The 16,936-nt window shown below is 40.1% G+C and overlaps 1 protein-coding gene across 1 annotated transcript in view; it reads right to left on the reverse strand.

Annotated features, from left to right (window-relative positions):
- Window positions 1–223: 223 nt before the first annotated feature.
- Window positions 224–16,936, reverse strand: part of TAF3 (TATA-box binding protein associated factor 3) — a 116,340-nt gene continuing 99,627 nt past the window's right edge. Inside the window, exons 5-7 of the mRNA XM_058804955.1 lie at window positions 7,280–7,535; window positions 3,046–3,152; window positions 224–2,304 (exon numbers count right to left, since the gene is read on the reverse strand). Coding sequence (XP_058660938.1) covers window positions 2,190–2,304; window positions 3,046–3,152; window positions 7,280–7,535 — 478 coding nt within the window. The 3' untranslated portion in view covers window positions 224–2,189. The remainder of the gene's footprint in view (window positions 2,305–3,045; window positions 3,153–7,279; window positions 7,536–16,936) is intronic.

The following is a 16,936-nucleotide window of genomic DNA, read 5'->3' on the forward strand; positions in this document are numbered from 1 at the left end:
TGCTTTGGTTTTATTGCCACAGGGGTCATTTATAAAATCATAAAAGCCAGGTTAAGAAACCAACCCAGCAGCAGCAAGGCCAAGCATGCAGAGAAAGAGCTGAACAACCATCCAGTGGGACAAGTTCAGCCCTTCCATGGCATCCTGAGTAATTCAGCTGATTAAATGTGAGAAGTTCTGATTCATGGAGAGGAGGAGGAAATGCATAAACAACTTACCAAAAGCTAATTTCTTTATTATTGCAACCAGAAATGACCAAAGACGGCGTATTTTGTATGTCTGCACATTACATGTGGAAAAAACCAAAAATCAGCAATGCAACATCCAACAATTCAAAATAAAACAGAATAAAAAAATCAAACCCAAGAACTTTCTTGACTGGTAATTAACAGGGACGGAATATAAACGAGATGGCATTGAACAAAGCAGGTAACAGTGCACTTTTAATAAACCAATTTCATCCATATCACCACTGATTTGCAATTTAACAGTTCTATCAGCAAAGCCTCATTTCCCTAACTAGACTGGTACTTTTAAAAACATGACTAATTCACTCTCATTAATATCAATTTGGATGCATTTAAAAAATAACTCTTAATATCTGCACAACAGGCTAAAGGGTCGTATTTCTCCAACATCAGACGTTCTCAGTGCATTGGTTTAAAATACAAATATCCCCAAATTAACCAATGCAATCTAAAATTGATTAGAAAACAAAAGGCATGAATTGTTTTCAAGATTTATTCTTATTTAGCTCTGAGACCCATTGCACCACAATATCTAACACTGACTTTTATTTCAGTTTCTCTGCACCTTCCCCTCACATTTTCAAGGGGGAATGTGTCTGGGATCCAGTTTACTGGTCTTTCCAAGGGGATACACAAAGCAGAGGAACACACCTGCATCTCCTCTACCTAAATATGATGGTTTGGCAAACTCACTAACCACTTAAAAAAAAAAAAAAAACAGGAGAAAAATGGAAAAAAAAAAGCCCATTCCAGCTACAGATTAACATGCTGTAGCTGCCACCAGAAGTGCAGAGCCCCCTGGCCTAAGCTCCCAATTCAGAAGGCATTTAAGCACATGTATAACCAAGTGTGGGAACAGGCTCCTTGAAGGCAATAGGATTACTCACTTCTTAAGAAGTTACCACATGTTTAAGTATCTGAATCAAGGCCTAATTATGATGTTGGCCACCTCCTCGTGCACGCACAGCTGGGGCACAGCTCACCAATCCCTCACAGCCATGAGGACAGGCGTTTGTCACACGGGCTTTTAGTAGCTGCTAGGTTTGTATTCTCGGACAAACGACAACAAAAATCCTCAAGCCCTAAAAAATAATTAAAAAAAAATTATTTATAAATATCAGCTATTTACACGTGTGAAAATCTTTTAATGGGAAGTGTTTTTACACACTGATGAAATGTACAAGCAATGAAAAGTTACGTTGACAAAGACTTTAAAAAAAAAACAACAAAACAAACCAAAAATCAATGTATAAAATATATTACAGGTCCACCAAAAGAAATTCACACAGAAGAAAAAAATTGACACAATAGAAACTTTTCTTTTAAAAAATAGAAGATATATCACAAAAGCTTGAACATGTTTATTTTATGTTAGTACTAAAAATCAAGGAAAAAAGCTTCATATATTCTCATCACAAAAATATTTACCAGCCACTTTTTATTTCCACATTATGATTATCTGGCTCAGCAAGAGTCGAGGCTGAACTGTATCCAGACTACAGAAATCATTCCAGAAGGTTGTCTCAGTTTACAACTTACTGCAATTTACATTTTCTCCTCCTCTCAGCACCTTACTGCAAAGGTTCCAGAGGGATTAATAACAAATCGAGAAAGAATAGGACAGATATCTCTATTTACAACATTCATCTGCGTTGCTGCCGAGCCACAGGAGCGGAGCGGTCCCGGGAACCACCGAAGCCTTCACGGCGCTCTGTGCAAACTCCCCTTGCCAGGGGGAAGAAACAGCATCAGAATGTACCAAAATCCAACGCCCTGGGCTCGGACAATCTGTGAAACCCAACAGCCCCTGAGCAAGGGCATCTCCTCGCCCCTGATTCACTGCAGGGACACAAACGACCCTGGCAGGGTGGATCCCTCCTGCAGCCGAGTCAGGGCGGGAGGTGCCGCGGTGACCGCACCATTTCAGTCCCTGCCAAGCCTTCAGTGTGCCCTGTGCTTCCTCTTCTTGTGTTTTTTATCCTTCCTTTTGTTGGCACACTTGGAGCAGAACCACTGCATCTCTTCTGGGGGTGCAGCCGTAAGCCCAACGCAAGGCCTGTGAAGGACAGGAAAATATCACATCATCTCAGTGGGGTAACGTTGCTTTTGTGTCTTACTCCAAAAAATGCAACTTGCCAGTGGGAGACTGGATCTGGCTTCAGATTAATACAGCAATTATCTTAACAAATATAATGATTAAAACCTAAGAACTCTTGCTTTGAAACAAAAGAGAAGAATCAAAAGGATACTCAGATAAAAAGTGTTGTTTTAGTAGAAAATACAAGTGCACTTTCAGGTGTAATACACTAGATTTAAAATAATTTCAAACGCTTCTTTAACGCATCTGCAAAAAACCCTTATGATTTTATGTAGCTTTTAAAAAAAATATCGCCTAAAAGTGATTAATTTCCCCTAACCTTTTTATAAGAGCTGACATTTATATTACTGTTCATACAATGCTTCATAATTTGAACTGTCTATCTGTATACACTGTGCTCATAATCCTGTAGTTCTCACAAAATTACCGGAATCAGCAATATTTCCCAGCAGTTTCAAAAACAACCGTTATCACCAATGCCCATTAATTAAAAAGTAACTCTCCTTCACAGCTTAAAATCTGCCTTTTCAAATTTCAGAGCAACAGAGATAAAAATATCTTCCAGATTATTAAATTGGACACAGTAAAGCTATTTAAATATTCCCAACGTCATGAACTATTAGAAAAAAAAGGGGTTTTTAATAACATAGCCCCAATCTGCCAGGCACTGGCAGAGCAGGATGGATGAGAGGAACTTACCAGTGATACCAATCATCGCAGTCATCACAACCTATCATTGGACTGCCATCATCTGGCTTGTTACAGCCAGGACAGATCCAGATCTGGTTACCCCACTCGTCTCGGATCTGGTGCAAAGAAAAGCAAAGTTAGCTGGTTTTCAGGGCTAAGCAGGCAGGAAAATTGACATTAAAAAAAAAAAAAAACCACCAACAAAAAAAAAATGTTTCTTGCTTATCTGGCTAAGCCATTCAGCAGCCCCTGTTGTTATGTGTGAATTCTCTGATCATGAGAGCTCAGTGTTACGTCTTAATTGATTTTCCTACACTGCTCATGACGACAAAATCATGTATTTTCCTGCATTGTCCTGTAAACCAGTAAAGCCAGTTACACCACCCAACCTAAGCACAGGCATTCACACACAGAGCCAGGGCTTAAGGACACAATTCCCTCTCTGTCTATACTTTTAAAATTCGACCCTGTTAATGGCAAGCAGGAGCCACGGCAGCCTCCTGCGTAAGATAACAGTTCTTATGTGCATGTAAAATATACAGCGCCGTGTGTATATATTGCTGCATTACTTATTAGCCAAAGTCTTCAACTCCAACGAGCTGATAAGATCAGGATATAAAAAAAGTTGTTACTGAGTAACTTTCCATTCCCCTTATGACATTTATGTCGCAGTACAATTTACTAAAGGGTAAATGAAACAAGAAAGGCAGATCATTTACAGTACTGGGCAGCTGCTCACCGGGTTCATCATATGCATTTTTTTAATGTTTATATCCTGCTCGACCCATTGTTTGTATTTTTAGATTTCCAGTGGCTCTTGAGCAGCTCTTTGCTAAAAACATACATGCAAAATGTCACAGAATCCACCTAAAGGAGTGCAATTAACAGCACACAGTACAAAATGTCTGGGGCATTACCCTGACTCCATCACTCCTTTATGAAGATTTGCACATTATCGCTGAATCTCAAAAGCAGAAATTGTTTTGTTCTCAGCTTTTGTGCATTTACACATATCTCAGGCAATAACTTTTTGCTATCTGTACAGCTTACAAACACAGTATTAAAAAGTAGCAGATGAAAAGCTCCAAATGTTCTTAGTAAAAAAAAAAAAAAAAAAAAAAAGCCACTACACGGTGGTCTGTACATCTTACACCACTTCCTGAAAAATCAATAGGAATGTACCAGAGCTGCAACCAACACATCACTCTTCCCTGATTCTTCTTAAAGCCTTGAATGTTTTTGTGGTTTAAAACTCAAAACTACAAGTCCCAGGAATACTAACCAGGGAACAATCCCCTTCCCAACAGAGATACGGAGTAGGCACCATCAGAAAATTAACTCAATTTCCAAGCTGATTGATTGCAATAATCATTCCTATCTACCATCTAATCTCACATCTGCAAAGTCATTTTAAGTTGCTGGAGAAGCATCTGCTCCCCACATGAAGTGTCTGGGCTCAGAGTGAAGAGGTGCAGAGGCATTTTGGTGGGATAACCCTGCTGGGAAGAGAGGAGATGCTGTGCCACAGTGCTGCAGAGAAGGGATGCTGTGGGATGTTGGGCTGAGGGCTACAAAACCTGCCTGAACACCTGGCTGCACCCCCATCATCCCCCAGCACAGGCACCTCATTTCTGGTGCTGCCTGTTTTGGGTGTGGGCAGCACTGCCAGATGTTGCCCCATCAGAAAATAGACACCTTAACTTTTCCAAACTTAATTTTTCAGGTATTTTTTTCCCCTGCAGGACGCCTGCCTCAGGCTCTCAGGGGCTGGAGAGGGGCAGGGTGGTCCATAATCACAGAAACCTCTGCTTGTTTGTTAAACAAGAATTTGGGCTGCTGAATAAGGATATTAAAAATATTGCATAACTTCTCATTCCTTAATGAGCCAAGGGTCATGCAAGGAGGCACAGAGTGGGATTGCTGGTTGCTGTGTTAGTACAAACCACTGAGAGCTAATGAGCAGAGCACATGCACTGAGATGCTATCCAACAGGGAGATGTGTATCCTTTCTGGTTTGAACTATAAAATCACTCTCCTCCCCTGCACAAGGGAGTTGGGCACCTCTGTCACACTGGCTCCACTCTTATCTCTAAAACAGCTTTCCCATGTGATCTGAGCAAAATGATTTTGTCTCCTGGATTTCCTTTATACAAGAGGCTAATAGTTATTAATCATTTTCTTCTTCCCCAACCTCTCTCTGAGCATTCTGACTTATAAATCTGTCACATCAGGTGTCTCCCTGCATGTGCCCATAGCTCAGTCCTAATGCAGCAAAGCCTCAGTTTCACCTATAATGTTGCAAAACATCATTTTTCACAAGGAGGGATTGGACAAGAGGGAATGGTCTTAAGTTGAAGACCATTAGGTTTAGATTGTGTATTAGGTAAAAAATATTTAAAATAAGGGTGGTGAGGCACAGGTTGTCCAGAGAGGTGGTGGACTTCCTGTCCCTGGAACTGTTCAAGGCCAGGCTGGATGGGGCTCTGAATAACCTGGCTGAGTGGAAGGTGTCCCTGCCTGTGGCAGAGGGGTTGGGTCAAGATGGTCTTTAAGTCCTTCCAACCCAAACTATTCCGTGATAATCCATGGGTCTGTGAAAAGCAAAAACGACCTGGAGCCTCCATATCCTCTGAATTCTCCATAAAGGTGCTAAGTGTGTTACCACTGGAAGTACCTAGGCAAAGTGCAAGGCTTTTCTTTTTAAAACTACCATAATCTCTCAATTACTTCTTTTCATAATTACAGAAGAAAATGGGATGTAATAGAGCATTGAGGAAATGTTTTTCTCTTAAAGTAAATTTTGAAACCTTTGAGCACTACTGTAATAATATCAATGACAACAATACTAGTGACTGCAATAATAAGAGTGACTGTGGGCTTACACTGTGATACCAGAGGTGAGGCTGTGTCCTGCACCCTAAGGACATGCAGAGCCTGTGTGATGTTGTCCAGTGCTGTAACTAACTCAGGAGTGAAATGTAGCAGCTGTTTAAATAGAGAGCAGTAACATGATACAGCAGTTTAAGTCCAGCAGGGAAACACCTTTCCATTAGAAATGCAGGGTGGATTTATATTAGAAATCAATACTAAATCAAGATTCATAAAAATTAAAAAAAAAAATCATGAATATGTTGCAATTCAAGCATGGCAAACTCTGTAATAAAAGTAAGCTTTAGGTGCTTTAAATGGTGAGATTTTTAAACTGCAGCTAAGCAAGGTGTCACCAATCAAGCTGGAATTCAGCCAGGACAGGGAGGATAACAACACTGCTACCCTTGTGCTGCTTTTCAAGCATCAGGAATGCTCAGGACTTCATTTCACAAAGCATTTAAAGCAGAAATTCTCAGCAGCACAGCAAGCCTTGTCCTACCCAGACATATATCCACATTCTTTGAGGGAATGCAGTTCCTACACCATGGTACACAAGAGACTTTTCTAAAAGAATGAAGAATGCTGCCAGACTCAGGCCAAGCTCAGAGCACGTGTCAAACACACAAATGAAGTGCAGACTAATGAACAATCTACAGACTTCTGAGATGCACAAACATCTGCAATTTCTGTATGTCGAGGAAACCAGGAAAGAGATTAGTGGACTCTACACATTTCAAATGAGGGCTAAGTCAAGTTCTTGATGTTGTATGAGGGTTTTGTACTTTACCTGACTGACAGCAAAATCTATGGTGAGTCTGACATTTGAGGTTTCAATTCAGCACTTTTGAAAGCACCTATAAAAACCTCTACCTCAAAAAAAAGTGCTCTAGCTCAGTTAGCAGAAAATATCATATGGGATATAGCTGGACTTGTTACAAGAAACTTAAATTTGGAACTGGGAACCACTGAAAAATTCAGTCCAAGTTGTAGCATTTCAATTAAATTGTTAACTCCTCAAAACATGTGTGTGGAAACAAGGGCTGGATAAACAGCAGTTTAACAGAGAGCAACATCAACTCTAGCTCAGTTAGCAGAAAATACCATATAGGATATAGGTGGTCTTGTTAGAAGGAACTTAAATTTGGAACTGGGAACCACTGAAAAATTCAATCCAAGTTGTAGCATTTCAATTAAATTGTTAACTCCTCAAAACATGTGTGTGGAAACAAGGGCTGTATAAACAGCAGTTTAACAGAGAGCAACACCGGGACTCCAGGAACCATCAGTTTGAGACAATGAGCCACCCAGGAGCTCACCAATTCCAGGGAGGAATGCCCCTGGCATGGGACAGAGCACGGCACGTGTCACCTACCACGTAATTACTGACGGTCTCGGTCACCACGCTCCGAACGGGAGCCTTGGAGCCCCCAGCTGCTGACACGGCCGGGGAGGGTGGTGGGATGAGGACAGGTGAGATGGTGGCCTGTGGAGGAGGAGGAGCTGGAGCTGGAGGAGGGGTGACATGAACAGGAGCTGGCACCGGTGACGGCACAGGCGGAGGCGTTTTGGGCCGCGCCGCCGGAGTGGAAGGTTTGGCCTCTGGAGCTGACACCACTTTGCTGATGACTCTGTAGGAGCAACACAGAGAATTGTTAGAGCTGATGGGAGAGAAAGCAATGATCAATCATCCATTAGAGAGAAAGAAAATATAGAGCAGCTAATTCATGTCAGCCTGGAGTCACCAAAGAGGCTGTTTCAACCCCACACAAGCCCTGCTGTCACTGCTGCACCCATCCATTTACAGGATAAAGCACAGAGCCATTACAGAGTGAGTGCCAGGACACCCTGAGCCAGTCTGTACCTCACTGTCTTATAAATATTCTCTGTGCCTTTACTAAACCTTGTTTCGTTAAGTTTTATTGCATTCGCTCAATTTTGTGGGAAATATTAGAAAGGAAAGTTAATCAGCTGTGAACAGCACTGATTTTAATCTTCAAACTGAGAGACCATATCATCCTGTTAAGGTCCTACATTAGGGGGTTCTGCAAATATTTGCTAGTTTGGTATTTCTTTGCCCAAATGTTTATGAAATCAGCAGTGGATCTAGTCAGGACAAATAAATGACGCACACTATACACTCAGCAGTTAAAATATTGCTACTTACTCGAGTAGCTGAAGTAGACAGGATGTAGCTCTAGTAAATACACTGTATAGAACAATCCTGCCCAGGAAGGGGGATACATAGAGGACCCAGCCTTTATTAATGACTGTTGATACACAGTGTTACTGATGTGCATGCAATTTCACAGACAAGCCAGAAAAAGCTCTTACTACAAGGCTATAGGTTAGAAACATAAAGAGAAGAAAAAGGATGTTTTAAAAAAACAGAACAAAAACAACCCCAAAAAACAACCAAAACCTCAAACAAAACACAGGATAGGTTGATTTGTTTTACCACATTTTTTTAAATCATTTAACTAATTTATTTATATTTGAATGGTAACTGTGGGAGTGTGATTGATTTGTGACAGGACTGTAAGAAGAGGGTGATTTAAAGAAAGGTTGGACATTCCAGGGACAAGGATCATTTAAGAAGGTAAAAAATAGAGACATCAGTAGAGAAACCATGACAAAAATCAAATTGCAATGACTCCTGAGAACCAGGAATGTCTGGCTCCACTGTCAATGTGGACAACTCCACAACTCCAAAGGCAGTATCACTATGATTAGAGACATTGGAATTTCAAGCCAATGAAATTCCAAGCCATCATTTGAGAAAGGCTTGGAATAGTACAGCAGGTAATGTCTGCCTGAGATAATGGTGTTTTTTCTCACAAGATATGATGCACTACAAAATCAGAACTATTTTGAGTTACAGTAAAAATGCACTTACTAAAAGAAAACAAGAGCAATGAGTTTGGTAGCCCTGCCTAGCCCCCAGCTGCAGCATCACACCTTCTATGAGTGAACAGGAGAAGAAAATGGGTGATAAATGATTCTTCCATCAGCAACACTGAAGACATTCACACTACAAATGTCCCAGTGATCGCTTCAGGTACCTAAGTGGGGCTCAGGCTCTGTACATGTGTCAGTAAGGTGCTAGACTGTGAGTCCAAGTACAGGAGTCTTGATTTATGTTGTCTGTGACTTGCAGAAGGAAGGAAGTTCTACTATCAGGCCAACCTACGCATCAACACCAGCCTCCTTCTCCTGTTGGTGGGGAACATCCAAAACCCCACTGTTATCTCTCACTAAGGAAGTTTTCTCTTTGGCTCATGATGTGTTTCTGGTTCAGTGAAAGTCTCCTGGGGCTCCTGCCAGACTGCCAAACCCAACTCAAATGGTTCTTCTGTGTCTTCCCCATTCCAGAGACAGCCCTGCCTCCCAGTGCTGAATGCCTAAGACCGTGGTTGGTGCCAGTGCTCCCCTGGTTTCAAATTTATCCTCACAACTGGAGAGCCATCTCTCAATAAACAAACTCCTAGCTATAATAAAAGCGAGGATAGGGACTGACAGCAAAATATTGGCACAGCAGAAGTCATCTGGATGATTTCAAACATCACTGCCCCTTCTGTCCATGCCTCCCTCTCCTACCTCCTGCAAGTGAACAAAATCCTGCTAGGAGTTCTCCAGGGAGTCAACCCTCCCCAAGTCTAGACTAGGAGATGTATTAGCTAATAGGGCTTTAAACACAACTTTGCACACAGTGTAAACAGTTTGAAAGAAGTATTAGCTAATACAATTTGAATAAGAGTGACCATGCCCAGCTAACACATGAAATTAAATTACAGAGTTTCTTGGTCTAAAGCCAGGTTCTCCTCCTGCACAGGGTCTTCGAAGCCACTCTGCTCATAACTGCAGAAGCAGCAAGGAACACCACATGTGAAAGCTTCCAAAAGTACAAATATTCATTAGCGAGCGACACACGCTCATGGATTGGCTGGCGTGCCTCAAGTGTGCAATTAGGACATGTTCAGTATATAGGGCAGCTTGTTTATCTTGATTTTAGAGCTCACTTATCAAAACAGGAGATCGGCATTTCGGAGCACGCTTGGGCCTACCACTCCCTTGGGCTAATGGACTTCAGAGACTTTGGACTCCAGAGTGGAGAAATGAATGGTTTTGTGCTGCACCATCAGAGGTGATGGAGTAATCCCAGCGAGGGTGGTTTAGCCTGTCCTGAAGAAGGGGCTGCACACACGGAATATGGAGGTGGGGAGAAATCAAAGGGAAATAGCAGTCCCACGACTAATAATTACTGTTACTTCAGACTTGGAAGAGAAACCTGATATCAAAACACTATGTAAATGATGGCAAGATTTATGAGCTCTGTTTTATAGACAGGAAAATTGAGGCACAGAGCTCACTGCAAGTAGGCGGCTCTCACTGCAGCAGAGCCTTGATCCAACTGGTACCTGAATCCTGCTGGGATTTAAACTCTTCCTTGGAACATCACCACACACATATTGTTACCTTCTTTCCCAAATGTGTTTTCATGTGTCCAAAATCATCACTTAGACTGCCAGTACAATACTACATAAAACAAATTCTCCTGCTTCTCCACACCAATCCAAGGACTCTAAAACTGAGGCTGAATGAGTATTTTTGTTTGAGAAATCAAACACAAATGAACATCAACCACCACCACCACAATCAGAATTGTGAGACAAGAAATTAATTTCTCTGCAGGCTGCTTGCCTAGCAATGTACCGTGAACAGATTCTACACTGAAAGACAGAAGGTCAATTAAAAGTTGTTTTTGAATCAAAGCAGTTCCTCCAAAATAAAGGAGATGTGAGAACACCTTTGGAATAGATGTGGTAAAAAAGCCTCCATAAATTGTGACTACACGTTACCACTCCCCTTGAAAAAAACCCCAGAATTAATGTAAACACTGTGTGTTTGGTTGTGTCCAACCTAAATTCACTTTAGATTTCTTTTTAAATGCCAGCAGGAGCTGTCCTGCTCACAGAACCTCAGTGTATTTATCACTGAACACATGCACTGATTTGTCACAGAGTGCCTGGTAGTAACCAAGAAGACATCTAAATGTAATAAAAAGGGGAAAAAACCTAAGGGATGAGAAATTTCAAGTGGAAGGACAGAGAAATCCTCAAATACCACAATTACCAATTATTTTTCCATGTCGTTTTTTTATAACCCCTTTGCTGAAAGAGCAGAGCATAAAGCTTCCTGACAAAGGCATTTTGAAGTTATTTTTCTTTCTCACAATCTGTTCCAGTGCAAACAGCATTTCAACCCAATATCAGAAGTTAATGAGATCTTCCATTGCCATTTCTGCTCAACTACACCAAGACAACAGCATGTAATATCTGAATCTCAGCTGAGAAGCCAGATCTCATGGAATCAAAGCATGGATTGGCTTGGAAGGGACCTTAAAGGTCTTCCAGCCCCAACCCCTGTGCCATGGGCAGGGATATCTTCCTCTAGACCAGGTTTTTCAGAGCCCCATCCAAGACGATGTTGAACACTTCCAGGGATAGGGAGGCCACCACCTCCCTGGGCAGCCTGTGCCAGTGTCTCACCACCCTCACAGTAAAGATTCAATGTTATCTACTGGTTTAAAATTGTGTCCAACACTGCTCCAAGGGGAAGGAAGAAAACTTCAGTGAAGTTTTTCTGCTTCTCAGGAGGGTAGAGTGAATAAAAACCCTTTTTAATCATCACTCCGGGGCAATCACCCTGTTCACAGTTATAGTTCCAAACCCAAAGAGGATGAACACCAAGTGTCAGCTTGCAGGCAAAGGGCAAATTGTACCAAGATTTGAAGTGTTGCAACAGGTCAGTTGGTTTCTAATCAGCTCTAAGTGGCAGGAGCTGTAACATGCTACATCTGCAGCAAAATGAAGCTCCAAGGTGTGAAATGGTTTCCTATCTTTGGAAGTAATTTATTTGATTTAATTCTGATCCTTACGGCTGAAAGCCCCATTGACTGCTTCACCTAAACACAGGGGGAAGATGTGCACCAAAAGGAAATGGCTTTTCAAAAACAGGATATAGGCCACAGGGCAGAATGATTGCTATGGGCAATGAGCTCCAAAAAATGCTGTATCAGAACTTTGAAAGGTCTAGTAAAAAAATCCCAGTAATCTTTGTTTCTCAGAGGCAGAGCTCCCAAGAAGCTGCTTCTCTGCCCAGAGGAAAAAACTAACATTTGAAAAGTCCTAATTCTTTTCTGAACCCATGACCCATTTTTAAGCAGGGAGAAGGAGCTAAATGGGTCTCTGTGTCTAGGAAAATGACACAACTGCACTGACAAAACTGAAACTGGTGCAATTCACTTGGATTATCAGTCATCATATTATCTATTAGATTTGATATTCCCTTATTGATATAAATTCCTTGATGGTTTGATATTCCCTTATTGATATAAATTCCTTCATGTAACTATTTTGTTACTGAAAAATCTCACATCTGGAACTGAGATTGTTGCACTAGAAAAAACCTAAACCCTCTAAGACCTATGGGTAAGAGTGTCAAAAACACCTAAGGAAATCAGGAAATTTCCATATGGTTTAGATTCTTCAGAGATAAGAGGTGATTCTGAAAATTTTATTCCAGCCCCGGAGGAGAATCAGTGTGATTTAAGCTCTGTAATGTAGGCTAATTCCCATATTACTTTTACAAAGGGAAATTTATTTGCTGTTTCATGCCCTGCTGAATATTTTATTTTGTGCAAACAAGTCATATTGGCAAACAGAAGCTCCACAAGCCCATGCTGTGACCAACCTGTGAGTTTGTGGAGTGCCAGAATGCACCAAACCTCCAAGGAAGCCCCAAGCAATTTTGCAAGTGAAAAGACCTCAGCACTTTAACATCACCTGCCATGTGGTATTCTTCTCTATCAAGGAAAATGAATTTTGAGCACTTATTCCAAGATAACATCCACTTTTTTGGGTGCCTGCCTCTCCCAGGTAAAGCGTGTTGACCTTCAGTGGTGCTTATGGAGATCAACAGCTCATTCTCCATTTCAATGGAGCTGGGGAAGGATTTGGAGCACCAGGAGCAGCTGAGGGAGCTGGGAGGGCTCAGCCTGGAGCAAAGGAGACTCAGGGAGCACTTTATTACCTTCTAGAATTCCCTGACAGGAGGTACAGCCAGGCAGGGGTTGGTCTTTTCTGCCAAGTAACAAGTGAAAGGACAAGAGGAAATGGCCTCTAGTTGAGCCAGAGGAGATCCAGATTGGATATTAGGGAAAATGATTTCATGAAAAGGGTTTTGAAGGCTGGAACAGGCTATCCATGAAGGTATTTAAAAGACAGATAGATGTGCCACTTGTGCACACAGTTCAGTGATGGACTTTGCAGTGCTGGGTTAATGGTTGGACTTTGACGATCTAAAATGTCTTTTACAACCTGAATTACTCTATGATTCTACTATTCTAACATTGTGGCAAAGCCCCACAAATACCTGGACATTCAGTCCAGCTGATATTTCCAGCCAACTCTTTTGCTTTATGGACACATGCACTGTTGAAATTGAATTACAGGTTTTCTACTGTTTACTTTCCCACTACTTTAAGCGAAACAGATTTCTGCTCTTGGCCTTCAGTCTCCGTATCTGTTACACCCAGAGTATTTCTCCCAACAACCACAAGCACCTTTCAGTTGATGACTCCTAAATCTCCCTCCCATTTTCTCACCATTCTGACTTACACCTCTGGATGGTTCATTGCCAGTCTGACAAAACAAAACTGAGCTGGTAGCGTGGCGTCTTGGTATCTTTCATCTTATTTTTTCCCTTATCATCAATAACAAACATCTTCAATGTTAAAACCACCTGGCACCAAACCCTTCTGCTGAGTTCTCAAGAGCAAAACCAGAACCTGGTAAAACATGTTTGTGTCAATGAGCTCTTTGCAAACTTTCTCTTCCCTGTTCTCAGCAAACTGCTTTTATTGTCATTTGTTTTGGGAAATGTTATGGGATGCATGATCTAGGAGTTTGCCCATAAACCAGTCCTACATCCACCCTTTTTGGTGGGAACTGGTAAAGAACATGAATTACAACCCATACTGGTACAACTACCAGAAAGTTGTACCAGTATGGGTTTAGAAAATATTTAAAGCTGTAATTTTCAGCTTGTTATCAAGTTTGTTTTTGAAAGAAACAAGTAAGAGAGATGGACAGATGGAGTCTCCTGGACTTGGAGACTCTGTACAGCAAAAGATCAACTGCAAACAGGACAACTTCACTAAATTCAGGTGGGACCACCTGTTCTTTTGTGGCTATTTCTTTATGGTTTTCTTGTCCACATCCAGTTCCTAGGAACCATCCCGCAAATCCTTGGGTCTGTGGAGTTTCCTCACTTTTGTTTAAAAACCTCAGTAAAAGAGTGAATAAAAAAAAGCAACTCTGTCAAAGTCAAGAACAAATCAGTACCTTTCTCTTGCAGTCATCCTCTATGGAAAGTTTATTTTTGAAACAAATACCCATCTCCCTTTCTAATCTTTCACACATATTTGATCAGTTTCTGTTGTGCTTCATAAGGGCAGCTGCTCATGGCCATTTACACAAGCAATTCCCTCATGTGTCTAAACCTGCCTGAAGTATTTTTTTAAATTGTGGTATACAGTGTACAAGTTGTTGGGTTTTTTTTTTTTTGTTTTACTCTTGAGCAATAAGCAGCAAAATCAAAGAATCTCACAGTAAGTTGTTTTGTTTTCTAATGACTCAAGCCTTTTCATGGATTCACTTTTAGAGTCATCACCCACTGCGGCCAGCAGCAAAATGAAAATAATTTGCCACAGACTACTGCCTACCATAAACAGGATGAATAATTAGTTGGGGCGGCTTCAGTAATTAAATAAAATAGAAGGAAGAAAAAACCTAAGGACTACATCTGAAGTTGTAAATTTAATTCATGCTCAAGGAAGAAAAAGCTGTGCTAAATCACCTCTAGAAATATAAACAAAAATTATCATTTACTTGCTCTGGTAAAAGGGATATGGTATTCTTCACTCTTTTTTTTTTTTTTTTTTTCATGTAAAAGCTGCAATCCTGCAGCAAGGGAGAGGCTGGGGAACCTCCAGCAAAGTGAAAGAGCCTTTTGGATGGATTCAGGACCACACATGGGGATTTTACAGCAGGATTTGGGCCCATATGTTACACTGAAAAAGAACAATTGGGAAAGGGATATGAATCATAGCTGAGACAGTATCTTCATTAAAATACATTCAGCATTTCAAAAGGCTCCAAAAATCAGTCCTCCAGCTCTTATAATTTAAAAGACCACAGAACAGAGAAATGTGGGTATGTCAGTAAATACACTCACAAAGATTGATGAAAGCTGTAAAGATCACTGGAATTCCTTCAGCACACCTTGGAGAGGAGCAAGATCATTTTTCATTACTCTGCCTCCTCACTTAGGTGGTCTATTGATCATATCAAAAATGATTTCACCATTACATGCTCTTTTACAGCACAAGTTGGATTGACACCCAGAGCAGCAGTTCTGTCAAAGCACATTTAACACAGCCCTTCCCTGCTAAAATAATTGGGATGCCCATGAGCACAGCAATAAACACAGAATTTTACTGCTTGTGCTCTATTGTTTCATTTTCCCAAACAGTGGTTAGCCCTTCTCCCATTTTTCTCTCGTCACAGCCACATTTTCTGGAAAAATCTCCTTGCCCAGGACTCTTCTCCTGGGAAGCTGAGAAGCCTCAGAGAAAAAGGAAAACAATATTATCTCATTTGCTTCTGCTGTGTTTTGCTGCTTTGGAATGTGGTTGGAGATTGTTTATCCAACAGGTGATTGTGCATTGGTTTCATGTGAATTGTTTTGACTTATTGGCCAATGGGGGCCAAGCTGTGTTGGAGAGAGTCACGAGATTCATGAGTATCTTTTTAGCATTCTGTAATATCCTTTCTCTATTTACTATAGTTTAGTATAGGTTAGTTTAGTATTCTTTAGTATAATATAGATCATAAAATAATAAATTAATAAATAATTAAAATAATATTCAATAATTAATTAATATTATTGTAAGTATCCTTTCTCTATTCTTTACCATAGTTTAGTATAGGTTAACTTAGTATTCATTAATATAATATAGATAATAAAATAATTAATAAATAATTAAAATAATATTCAATAATAAATTGATATTATTGTAAGTATCCTTTCTCTATTCTTTACCATAGTTTAGTATAGGTTAGTTTAGTATTCTTTAGTATAATATAGATCATAAAATAATAAATTAATAAATAATTAAAATAATATTCAATAATAAATTGATATTATTGTAAGTATCCATTCTCTATTCTTTAGTATAGTTTAGTATAGGTTAGCTTAGTATTCATTAATATAATATAGATAATAAAATAATTAATAAATAATTAAAATAATATTCAATAATAAATTGATATTACTGTAAGTATCCTTTCTCTATTCTTTACCATAGTTTAGTATAGGTTAGTTTAGTATTCTTTAGTATAATATAGATAATAAAATAATATTCAATAATAAATTGATATTATTGTAAGTATCCTTTCTCTATTCTTTACTATAGTTTAGTATAGGTTAGTTTAGTATTCTTTAGTATAATATAGATCATAAAATAAATTAATAAATAATTAAAATAATATTCAATAATAATAAATATTAAAACAATATTGAATATTATTTTAAATTAAATAAATATAAATAATAAAATTAAATTAAATATTAAATTAATTAATAAAATAATTAATTATCCTGAGAACATGGAGTCAGATTCATCATTCCTTCCAACGACGGGGGTCTCAGAAAACACAACACTCCCTGAAGTATCACTTCTTTTTCCCCCCCCGCTCTTTAATTCCTCAATGAATTCTCCTCTGGAGCTCCCCCTTGGGTAAGCAATGTCTCGCAGGGTAACCAACACCGCCCACAGCCGTGTCCCACCACGGCCCCACGCTGCTGCCGCTCCGTCTGTGCCAGCCTTTGGTCACGGTGCCTGAGCTGCTGCAAACACTGCCCTCATTCATCCCAACGTGCACAGGGAGGGGCTTCCAGCAGGATTCCT

Source organism: Ammospiza caudacuta, chromosome 5 (assembly GCF_027887145.1).
Source record: "Ammospiza caudacuta isolate bAmmCau1 chromosome 5, bAmmCau1.pri, whole genome shotgun sequence".
NCBI classification, from domain to species: domain Eukaryota; kingdom Metazoa; phylum Chordata; class Aves; order Passeriformes; family Passerellidae; genus Ammospiza; species Ammospiza caudacuta.